We start from the raw sequence: 12,396 nt of genomic DNA on the forward strand, positions 1-12,396 counted from the left end.
ATTTTAGCTGCACGCGCGGATATAAGATCAACTGTTTACATAAAATACAAAAGTTATTTGGTGTTAAAGCATTGCCTGGCCAAACTCACAAGTTTGGTATATATCAAGCTGGTTGTCATATTCAGTTGCTCAAAACTATATCATGATTTATAGCCTACCAGATTCGGTCTCAGAACTTGGAATAAATCATGGTAGTTGAATATCAAAATTCACCTATCGACCTTGAACATTAAAGAATAAAGAATAACGACGTTAACAAAAACTTCATCAATAAAGGTATGTGAAGACTGGCTATTTTATTTAATCATATTATCTACCGAGACATTTCGTATGACTATAATATTATGATGCACATTGCAACGAAGAACTCAAGCAATATAAAACTTGTTGCATCATAGATTGAGAAAAATTCATTGTTCGAAATATCGCAATTGCATAAGGAGTTGTTAATTTAGTTTTTATGTTTACAAAGGGATTTTCTCAGTTTACGAACTTGAACTCAAAAATTTAAGACTTGATGAATTAAATCTCAAATAACTCGCGTACACAGAGTTTTTTTTTTTTTTTTTTTTTTTTTTTTTTGCGAACTGGTCGCTTTAGAAAAGTTCCCGGATACTATTTCTTTCAATAGTACATGAGTCGATGTATGCAGTTCGTGAACTGGTTGATGTTAAAAGATTCTACTATTTGCTTTTGAGTATACAGACTTTTTTGGGCAATTCACGAAGTTATATATAGAATACAAAAGGGTTCTAAATTACGAAGCGACTGATTATCCACGAACTGTTTTGGACAGTTCACAATGATTTCAGTCTTGTGATATGAAACTCCAATATATGCTTGTCAGTTCTATAACAACTTAATCATTGCTCTCTGGTTAACCACTTGGTGCATTGTGTGGGTTCCGATTAATATACGGTTGCACATTTTCTTCTTTGTGATTCAAAACAAACTTCTCACATGCTTACGTGAACAATCTATACGGAGAAGTTAAACTTACTTGGTTACAAAGCAATTTGTAAACATGGAAACTAGTTCACGAACCTAGCTTTATTTGTAAGCTATCAAGCCCTGTTCATCAATATAAATAGAGGATTCCCTGCACACCGGAATCTAATCCTGGCACTTATGTGCGCTAGTTGCAGCTAGAGTCGTCTTCTAACTTTTTTCTTATGGACCACAAGCCAAACAGTCTTTGAGTATTAATCTGCTTGGTAATTGATTGATTTTCCGTACGAATAAATTACAAGTTTCGGATATACATCATTCATAGTTTTTGTGGAAGGCAAAGTAAAAAAAGCCAACAAATTACAAGTTTCGGATATACATCATTCATAGTTTTTGTGGAAGGCAAAGTAAAAAAAGCCAACAAGAGCACACCGGGTGAACCGGCTAAAAACCCAACTGGATCAGCCGATTCACTGGCTGAACCTCCCGATTCATCCGGTTTTTAACATATTAATGGGCTAGTATTGAACCAGATCATTTTTTGCAGGCTCACCAGTCCAACCTCCCGGTCCAGTCCGGTTTTTAAAACACTGCAATTACCTAAATGCCATGAACCTGCACTCAGCGACTGAGCAAAACAGCAAAACTATGGGGAGAAATGGTGGGGTATATAAAGCATTTTAGTAGAGAACGTGTCGAACACCCAGATTGAGTCGGTTCGCTGTTGGCAGTGAAAAACCCGCGCAAAGCTGAATAATAATCCCCAGATTCTGCAGCTGTCTCTCTCGTCTTTCAATGCAACTTCCACACTCATTTTGATCAGTTAAATTTTCAGCGCTCAATTCATCCACCACTAAAAATAGGTATTCCATAGAACTCCGATGACCTATACCTCAATCTTCTCTGATGGTTTTCTTCTTTGATTTTTACTTTTGATCGGCAATATCTAATTAATTATTTTCTACTTGGGGACAGATTGATTGTTTTCGCTAAGATTGAATAGAAATTTCCATTCAAGTAAAATGAGTAGACAATTAAAAGAACGACCAAGCAATAAAGATCTTATTTATAACGCTGCTGCGGGTGCTGCTGCAGGTCTGTTTACTGATCAATACTTTTTGGGTTTTCTCTATTAGTTTGATGTATCTTTATTCTTCAAGGGGGTTTAGAGTTTTGCAGTACAATTGCTGTATTATTTCACTTTGAGAAAGTTTTCTAACTTGAATTTTAATGCAGGAGCAATTTCAGCTACTTTTGTGTGTCCTTTGGATGTGATCAAAACAAGACTTCAAGTCCATGGGAAGCTCCAAGTTTCTCCTGCTGTTAAGAAAGGTATAAAGAATCCTTGGTAACTCATCTGCGGTTCATCCATTTTTTTGTTGAAGTTGTGCTTAAATTACTCGGTTTTAATTTGATCTAATACACCCAACCAAAGGAAATTCTGTAATACGTTGAGGCACTAGACGAGTTCATTGATCTCAGATTTATGTCATATAGGCATAGACTCATTGCTATGGATATCTTTTGGTCCTGCATTTATGTATTGTTCTTGTTGCTTAATGTTGTCTTTGGCTAAGTTATATTTGCTTTCTTATGGTTGTGGGCTGGATGGTTATGAGTTTGGATGTGTTAGTAAATTCAGCTTGTCTATACTTAAGCCAACATTGACTGGTTTTCTGGAGGTTCTCTTGAGTTTGCATGTGTTAGTCACCTCGATTAGCACCTAGAGAAACATTGTGAAATTTAAACTAAGCTACAAATTCCTCAGATTTGCTTTGGATATATGGTCTGTGGTGTTTATTGGTTTCGACACTCTTCTATGGATCAGTTAGCGCTTATATAGCATTCTCCAAGTGGAGCTGCTGTAACTAATTGTGTATCGTCTCAAAGAGCGACTGCTGTAGGGTTCTAGAGTTCGAGCGTAAAGGCTTGTTTGCATGAAGGTTACACTGATACTTTCTGGGAAGTGCAGAAATATGAAATATTCTCTGACTGAGAACTAGGTACATTATCCTATTTTTTAGTTCAAAACGTCATATAACTTTGATTGGTGCAGGTTCCAATTTTATAACGTACAAACCAGGAATATTATTTCACTGTTATAATGTGAGGTATAATTAAGTTCTTGACTATATGGTCCCGGTTGGTCAAGTTACCTTGGATAATCATATTGATCGCCTTGTAATTTATGTATTCTAACTTCTAGTGCTTCCTGTTATTGTGCAAGTGTGGCCCAATCAGATATGTTGTGGTTATGGCTTGTACTTTTTACTCTGGTGAAGGACCTAAACCACTTTGGCCGTGTTCATCTCACTATCAATACTAAACTTTTAGTCGGGTAGTTATTTGTAGTTACCAGGGAAATACTATAAAAAGTCTTTATATGGATTATTCTGTCATTTATATATTTGGACAATGGCATACCACATTCTTGTTTGAGGAATTAAGAGACAAGTTGAACTACCATGTACTAACAGCCAGCGCTTTTCAAGTTCGGGGAGAAAAACTAGGACTCATGAATTAATTTCTTGTTTACTTTACATCATTGACTTACCACAATCTTTGTTATCCCGTTGTTTTATCAAATGTCAAAAAATAGTTAAAAATGCTCTAAATTCTTTCTTCCTTTCATCTTCCTAATTATGCGGTCCCAAAGTTATGCCGACCCTTGCATCATGGTGCTGTTATAGAAGCCATTTAATTTTAAATCACTATTTTTTAACCATTACTACTTTTTTCTTTTTTTTTTTAATTGTTTGACTCTTTTAAATGTTTGATGGGAATTAGGTAGTGTCGTTGCTGCCAGCCTGCGAGAAATTTTGGTAAATGAAGGGATCAGGGGGATGTATAGCGGCCTTTCTCCAACAATATTGGCTCTCCTACCGAATTGGGCAGTGAGTTCATTACACCAGTTATTAGTTTATTTTATTATATGTCTTCCCGGGTGTCTGCTGTTTCTCTTTCTACTTCTTGCACATTAATTTTTAAAGCTAAATGTCTATATCTGACAGTTCAATTTCTCCCCCAGCTTTAATATAAGACTGAACTCAGATATGAAATTTGAGTATAGATACATCAGTACCTATTTGGATGAATATTGATAAAGAATTTTTTAATGTACGTAGAGGTGTTTTTGGTTTCTTCATGCAAAACTAGATTCTTAAGAAGCTTTGCGTGTTGTCTCTCAAGTACAGTATATTAGGACCAATCTATCAAAGAATGTCAAATGACTACTGAGACACATAGAAGAAGAAACCAAACTAGAATCATGTTACTCGAGTAACTGTCAAGACAGCAGCAACAAGGAAATCCAATTTTTCCTCTGAGTAGACCAATTACTGTTGTCCTTATAAATTGGTTGGAAGCATCATGTAATCTCTGTACTCAAAGAAGCCCTTTATAACGGCAGCGTAAGCTCAAAGTTCTGTCTTTCTTGATCATATTGAAAAACAGGACAAATTGACAAGCTTTACATCTTTCTCAATTTGCCGTTATTCTGCGTATGTGGTAATATTGCTGCACAAACAATATTGTGAAAAGTCCCTGTTAGAAAGAAACATGTCATTTCCATTTAGAACCTGTAGCACTGCCAGCAAAATCTCTGTTGAAATATTCATGACAATTTTAGTTGTAAACACAGCTTTTTTAAGGGCTCTCGGGATTTCAAATTCTTTAACGTGGGATGCTTAGTTTTCTGATCCCAATACTTATTAGTATTTGAAGTGAACTTGGAACGTATTCACTCGAACACTTGAAAGCTGTGTATATGTACTTGTTTAAAATGCATGTGGGCTGGTAACATATTAGCTTGTGGAACTTATCGATGTTCACGTTGTTTTATCTTGCTTTCTGTTCTAAGTTTGGTACTTACCTGGACATTGTTTCTCATTGCATCTGGAAGTGCATAACCACTCTAGAGTGGAATAAGCTTTTGTCTTTATTGTTGCTCGGAAGATGCCTCAGTTCAGATGATTTTGATATTTGTAGGATAAAAAGGAAACTATTACTTTTTTTTTTTAATGAAGTCTTATTTTCGACTACGCATTTCCTAAGGCTAGTCCATCATTACGAAAATCTATCTACATGTAGTAATTTTTTTATATTTTCAAGGTTCTTATCTATAAAGAGCTACGTACTTGCAGCATCTTTTACTTGATTGTTAGAATTCCAAATTCATTAATATTTGTTCATATTTAGCATATTTGTCAAGTAAAAATTTCACTTTATCCATGTAGGTCTACTTCACAGTGTATGAGCTACTCAAAGGACAACTCCGTTCACATGGTTCGTTTTCATCATCTTCTTTTCCTTGATAAAACTATTGATTGGTTGATGTTCTTCAAAACTATTTTTCTTTAGTGGCTAAGGAAGATGATATCTGTATCTTGCTGAGATATTTCTATAATTATTTTGTCCACCCTTTTTTTTTAACATTTTTCAAATTTTGATAATGTAGTGGATGAGCATAATCAACTTACAACTGGGGCTAATATTATAGCTGCTTCAGGTGCTGGAGCAGCAACGTCCATCGTTACAAATCCATTATGGGTTGTTAAGACGAGACTTCAAGTATGTTTGTTGTGTTTGATTAGAAAAATATAAGATAAGTATCCGTAGTCAACGTCTTTTAAATGCGCCTTAATAGAGCTTTAGTGGGAGTTTGTCTTATGCTGACTCATCTGAGATGGACTCGTCTCATCTGACTCGTTTCCATTACGCGCACAATGAAATATTATAACCTAGAATGTCCACCAAGTTAAGTTTTCGACCCCATGACCCTTGAGTCGAACTCAAATCCGAGTCAGATCGGGTCAGACTTGTAAATATGGAAAACAACCGGACATCTGACTGGGTCAAATCCGAACCTTGTCAGCTGTCAAACTCAAGTGAGCAAAGCACAAACATCCTCTATGTTTTGGTCTCATCTGTATTCAAGATTTTTTCTTGATGTGGTGAGTTACTACGTATTTCAGTTGATTTCTGAGATCTTGTAGCTCGAGACAATGTCAAGCCCACTCTTGTCATCCATTCCTTCCTTTTGGGTCAATCAGACCTCTTTAAGAATTCAGCTCTTTTTGTGGATTGCAACTCGAAGGCGAGATCTAATAATTAACAACTTCAATACCCTGTGTTTCGACAAGTGCTCTTTATTTCTTTTAAAATAGTGTTCTGAATTATCCTTGCTGTGTGCCATATTTGAGTAAATGGGGCCAAGTTCACAATCAAGTCCTTTGAACAAGATGCTATCCTGCTGGAATGTGGTTGTGGAAAAGGATTTAGCTTGTTTTGAGAATGCTTTAATAAACTGGAAAACAGGATATCATTTGTGACCAAATTTATTGTATTTACTCTGATCAGAATTAGTTAATAACACAGTTACAGTTGGGAGGATTAAATAATACTAGTAATTATGGTTTTTAATAACGTCTTTATTGATTGAGCAGAATAAAAACGAGGACAAGGTTGTCAAAGAAATTAGACGTTGCTCTGTGTTGGATTAGTTAATTTAGGAAACTGGAAATGTCTTGATTTTTCACATTATCAGCTGTGTTTACCTTCTGATTATGTTAATATTTCTTATGAAGTTGGTGTAGCAATGACTGAAGCCACCTTAATTAGGTCGATAGTCAGTGGGTAATTTCTGTTGTTATATGAAGCATTACTGGAAATAAGCAGCTTAATCAAATCATTTAAACAAATATAGAAGTATAGTGCCATATACATAGAAGTTTCCCCATCCCTCCCAGCACCGCTGTTGAATGTTGGGTCATGGGTGTATAGTAATGTTGTGGGCCATATAGGGGTAGGTTGTCTGAACTAAGAAACTGGATTCTTTTGATGGGAAGTGGGACAAAGGAAGTTGAAGGGCTTGTTAAGAAAGGTGACAATGGCTTTTGAAGGAGAGAATTTTGATGTAGATGAGATATTAACTAATTCTAACTCCATTGTGCAGAGAATTGTGATGTAGATGAGATATCATGCAATTTACTTTTTCTATATTTTGATATTTTGATTAAATTAACAAGTCCTTATTTACAGTTTCCCCGAAACTGTCTAGGGCATACATTTACTAAATATATTTTTTTTTTTCATTTTTTTTTTGTCTAGACGCAAGGAATGAGGTCTGGTGTGATCCCCTACAAAAGCGTCTTTTCAGCATTAAGAAGGATTCTACATGAAGAAGGAGTGAGAGGATTGTATAGGTACACTAGTCTCTTTCTTGGTTTATACGTATACGTAGCATACTCTGAATATCTAGCTTCTGGGTTTTTACCAACGACCCGTCGAATAGAGCTGTGTGTATGTGTGGTTCATATTGATAGACTCTTTCTTTTATCTCCGACTATTTTCTCTTTGTGACTCGATACCTACCTTAGCTTCTGAACCTAGCTTCTGAACCTAGCTTCTTAACCGTTCTAGCGAGGCAAGTTACCATTACTGTTCCACTACCACAGATGAAATTATACTGTTGCACAATAGAATGCGGGACTGTTTAAACATATGAAATTGTTTTATCTGATAGATCTGTGACGAATTGTAGGAAATCTGTTAACATAATTGGTTTTGTAGATGTTAACTGGGCGGGTATGGGTGGTTTTCCCTATCCCAGACCCCAGAGACAATCACTTACAGTTCATTGCATATTACTCCAAGACTGGATTGGTCATATTCCAATAACTAAGTAATTATAGAATACGTACGGCATGTTCGAAACGAGCAATCACTATTTTATTCTTATTTGAGGTTCCAATTTCGTCAGACCCTTGGTGGGAGGCTTGTAAAAATAAGAGATTAAGGCTTACCACCTATATATATTTTTAGGCAAGGCACATTGTAGAGTCGCTAGCTGCTGGCATTGGATAAAATTTTGACTGGAAGATGCCGCCTTACCTTGCCCCTAATTAGCCCTTGATTTGGTTGAAGTTTAACGTGTCATATCTTCTACATTAGTTTAAGCCAGGTGTCATAGCATTAATAGATGTAATCATTGCTAACCAGGTCTAAATGAATGGACCCTGGGACTGCCCTTTAAGTCAAATGTGTTATCAAGCTTTATTAACTTTCTAGGCACAAAAACTTCTGATAACAGTCCATTTTGGAATGCGTGGGTGAAACCTCTAGGTTGGAAAAAGTTCCCATGGCAAGTTGCTTCAGTGCCTTGGTCATGAAGTGAAGATGTCCGGCTCCTTTCTACCCTATGCAGTGACAGGCATCTGAGGGAACATTTATTTTCTATACTGCAGATTAGGTTTAGTTCATGCTTATTATTTTGTTACATTAATGGCCACTTCTGTTTTGTGTATACAGCGGCATTTTGCCTTCACTAGCTGGGGTAAGCCACGTTGCCATTCAGTTTCCAATGTATGAGAAAACCAAGTTTTACTTGGCAAGAAGGGGTAACAATAAATAATGTTTTCTTAAACATGGAGTTTCTACTCACCCATTTTACTCTTCATTGTTGATAATGATGATATTTATAAATCAACTTTCAGATAATACAACTGTGGATAAACTCAGTGCTGGACGTGTCGCTGCTGCCTCTTCGATCTCTAAAATTTTCGCCTCCACAATAACATATCCACACGAGGTGTGCTTCTTTGATAGCTTGCTGTTATTACTTTGATTTGATCATTTGCGTGATACTAATTTTGACTTTAGTCAGTACTCTTAAGTCTGAACTGGGTTCCACAACATCCATGGTCTGTTCTGACTTCTGCTAGTTGTTTGTAAAATTTGTGAAAAAGCACATCCCAAAGATACCAATTAAAGTTACGGGTTTTTTTTCATGCTTGTAAAGAGTCTTAACAAGGTCCAAGTCAAGAGTACTTGTTCTGTCAGCAATGATTTAGTCTTTCCAAATAATGTGAAACGATTATATGATCTGCTTATTTACATATTCCTCTATAATTTTTAATGAACAGCTCCCAGTTACACAATCACAACCTAAGAAGAATAACTGTCTTAGAATAGTTCGATAATAAGTAAATCATTAAATAAATTAAATTTCATTTGTTAAAATATTTAAGTTAGATGTTTTACGGCAAAGTTTGTAATACTTAATTACTGGTTCTTACGAGGAGTTAATCGAGTGTTTTCCATGCCATAGGTCGTGCGTGCAAAACTGCAACAGCAAGGGCAAGCTCCTAGTTCTGTGGAAAGGTACACAGGTGTTGTTGATTGCGTTAAAAAGGTCTTTCACAATGAAGGCATAGCTGGCTTTTACCGCGGTTGTGCAACCAATTTGTTAAGAACAACACCAGCTGCTGTTATTACTTTTACCAGTTTTGAGATGATTCAAAGGTTTTTACATCGTGTTTTACCACCAAACTAGAAGCGTTGACAACTTTTCTTTTACTACATGATTTCCCGATACATGGGAAAACTGGGATGGGGGCCATGGAGCAGTCATGAGGGCGGTGAGTTAAGGGGGTTGGTCTAATTCTAAGTGCATCTCTATTGACCTCTCCCAGGTTCTTTGGGATGTAATTCAACAAGAAGCCACTAACTGGAGTTTCTTATTTTTTTACTCTGTTGTTGAATTAGGGTGAAACGAGATTTGAAGGCAATGGTTAATAATAATAGTAATAATAAATTAATTGGAAAAGAAATTTATTAACTGAAATAATTAAACTACACTATACTGTCTTCCTCAATTGAATACAAAAGCCTTGGCGGAAACTCATTCTGATCAAGTTTGAAACATATCCATCAGCTTTTTCGGCTTCTTGGCCTGCCGAATTGGCCTTTCTCCGCGCTTCAAAAAAAAACAAAAAAAAAACGAAAACTTCTTTAGCCTAGTTTAATTGGGCCCCAAAAACAATTAGAAAAAGGGTCATGAAATAGCAATTGATGGTTATCCCTTATCCCAATATTTTTTAAATGTCTAAACTACCCCTAAATCATTAGTGCTAATTGAGTTGTTAATTAGTTTAGTTTGATTAAACTCAGATTTAGGGTTATTTTTTTGCGTTGTGGAGAAGGAGAAGTTGAGTTTTGGAGGGAAAAGTTAGGGTTATTTAAAATGAGTGATTCTAGTAGAGGAAATGATGTTGGTGAAGCTTCAAATAACAAACATGATTGTATTGATGGTGAGATTATCTTGCATTCCCATTTGGATTGGATGTATGATGAAGACATGTTAGTAGAGGAAGCCATGAATAATGGTGCAAATGAAGATCCCATTGCTCAAAATGAAGGAACCAACTCCTCAAAATGAGGAACCCGAAGCTCAAAACAATCATGTAAACATTTTATACCCTTCGATTTGTCTGTTTGTTGCTCCAAGTGGTCGAATCATCTACACTATGGAACAACTCAGTGTAAGGGTCGTCATAGTCGAGGGGTGTATACCCAAACGACTCTCTAATGTCGTCACTTTATTGACACCACCAATGACGACTCAAACCTGCAACTTTTCCAGGTTATGAAAAATCGTTAGGTAGTGTGATAAATATTAACGACCCTTTTTAGCTAGGTCACTTAGAGTCCTTATGTTGTTTTGTTTACACAGGAACGACTCTAAAACCAAAACTCTCTGTAAAATATAACACTTAGGGTCGTCATATACGTAGTCATATAAAATGACGATTCTTAAATACACAATGACGATCTACTAAATTAAGATAACGATCCTTCCATTTTTTTAGACAGAAATGTAGTTTTTAGTCATATATATTCGTTAGTGTATAAAAAAGGGTCGTCAGAGTAGGATCGTCAATTGGTTCTATAATATATTGACGACTCTATTCTAGGGAAAAAAAATCTTAAAACCCAGAAAAAGGGTCGTTATCTCCTGCACCTTAGACATCAACGATTTTTCATACAAATAACATGCAGATGAAAAATCGTTAGGGTATATAACTATCGAGGTTGACGACCCTTATTCTGTAACTGTTATTTTTCAGGTAGAAACCAAATTTTACAAGCAAAACTTCAAATTAAACGCAAATAGGAAGTAGATTAGTAAGTTTTAGTTCACTTACTTTTAATTGGGTGAAGAAAAAAAAAATCTTGGAGTCATTAATGGAGTCGTGATGGAGAAGCAAGAAAGAAGATAGAACTGATTTTTTTTTAGTTTAGAAATGAAAATGAATCGGGGCTTAGAGTTAAGGATTAATAGATTCTTTGTTTTTATTATTAGGAAAGGGCAAAATAGACCTTTCACTGAATTTAGGAAACCCCCTATAATTTATGGTGTGTGTATAAATTGGTCAAGGCCCCTAATTGTTTTTTTGGGTCCCCAATTAAACGAGGTTCTTTAGCTAAGTTCGTATTGCCCCCTCCTTTTACCCATTATATTGCTTTGCAGATTTGGGGATGCGGATTTGGATAAATTTTATAAAAAAACTAAGACATAAATATGTTGGGAATGTGATTCTCAACAACATTAATAAATTATTGATAAATGACAAATTTGTGAGTGAATAAGTATATAATAAATAAACAAATACAACAACACATATATAAAAAAATTATGCATTATTAATAATGTATAAATAATTGAAATATTGTATGACGTATGCATTCATCACTAATGTGTTTGCCGCGGAGATAGATAGAAATCCAAAGTTTCTTCGTCTCAGACTTTGTGATTGCACAGGTATATTGATCCATAACGATTCTTTGTTGAAATCGGAGTAGGAATTACTTGTGAGGTGAATAATAATCTAGGATGCTCTTTGGGAGTCGTAAGTACCGGATTTTGAGGTTGGCTAGACTTTGTATTGCAAACGATTTCCTATCTCACCTTTATCTTTGATCAGAACGGAGAATCACATATAGGCTTATATGTGGGAGGCGGATTGGTTTAAAGTCTTCAATTGAGTTGAAGAAACTCTTAGGCTGTAAAGGACGTCAGCTAAGGGAATCAATTGCGCAGAGTCTTGCGAGATTCAAGAGGCGTAAGGAGCGCGACTGTAACTGAATCGCTGTGGTGATAGATTCGGTCTGAACTACATTCCAGTCCAAAGTTTTGATAGTAGGCTAGAGTATGTAGCGGTTTAACACAGTTTGGTGTTCAAATCTGTAGTGGTTAACACAGTTTAGTAGAGAATCTTTTTGAGATTTTCAAAATTAATATGTTTTTTTTTTACCAGCGATCAAAACATATCTCTGGAAATATATATTAGCTAATTTCTAGATATATTGAGTTGTCCATTGGAATTTCGGTTATAATTCATAAAATCGAATTTAGGTGCTTTATTGCATATCTTTTGAATATTTTCGGTTATAGAAATTCCTTGGTGTTCAAACTACCTTGGTCTATAAATAGTAAAGTTTGTTCTTTTTACAAAGACAAACTTTATATTTGATGTTTCTGGTGTAGCCAACTAATAGTATTTTCATAATGTTATCTTGGAGAGGAGAATAATCTAATTAGGCGAAATCTCTTACGTCCGCTGGTTTAAAGACTTCCATGGGATCAAGAAGCGTCTACTAGTACCGTTG

The 12,396-nt window shown here is 35.6% G+C and overlaps 1 protein-coding gene across 1 annotated transcript; it reads left to right on the plus strand.

Moving 5' to 3' along the window:
- Positions 1–1,641: 1,641 nt before the first annotated feature.
- LOC113303110 (nicotinamide adenine dinucleotide transporter 1, chloroplastic-like) lies at positions 1,642–9,582 on the plus strand. Its single transcript, XM_026552108.1, has 10 exons — positions 1,642–1,811; positions 1,924–2,043; positions 2,185–2,280; positions 3,736–3,842; positions 5,184–5,232; positions 5,405–5,517; positions 7,057–7,151; positions 8,257–8,345; positions 8,442–8,536; positions 9,056–9,582. Exons 2-10 carry the CDS (start codon positions 1,971–1,973, stop codon positions 9,278–9,280), a joined length of 942 nt encoding a protein of 313 aa, XP_026407893.1. The 5' UTR covers positions 1,642–1,811; positions 1,924–1,970; the 3' UTR covers positions 9,281–9,582.
- The last annotated feature ends 2,814 nt before the right edge of the window (positions 9,583–12,396 follow it).

Source organism: Papaver somniferum, chromosome 8, assembly GCF_003573695.1.
Source record: "Papaver somniferum cultivar HN1 chromosome 8, ASM357369v1, whole genome shotgun sequence".
In the NCBI taxonomy this organism is placed as follows: domain Eukaryota; kingdom Viridiplantae; phylum Streptophyta; class Magnoliopsida; order Ranunculales; family Papaveraceae; genus Papaver; species Papaver somniferum.

What these genes read in the sequence shown, in the direction of transcription:
- LOC113303110 (XM_026552108.1), top strand. Translation starts at nt 1,971, where the DNA reads ATGAGTAGACAATTAAAAGAACGACCAAGCAATAAAGATCTTATTTAT. An exon ending in TGCTGCGGGTGCTGCTGCAG is followed by an intron (nt 2,044 to 2,184) that starts GTCTGTTTACTG and finishes ATTTTAATGCAG; the next exon opens with GAGCAATTTCAGCTACTTTT. An exon ending in GTTTTACTTGGCAAGAAGGG is followed by an intron (nt 8,346 to 8,441) that starts GTAACAATAAAT and finishes ATCAACTTTCAG; the next exon opens with ATAATACAACTGTGGATAAA.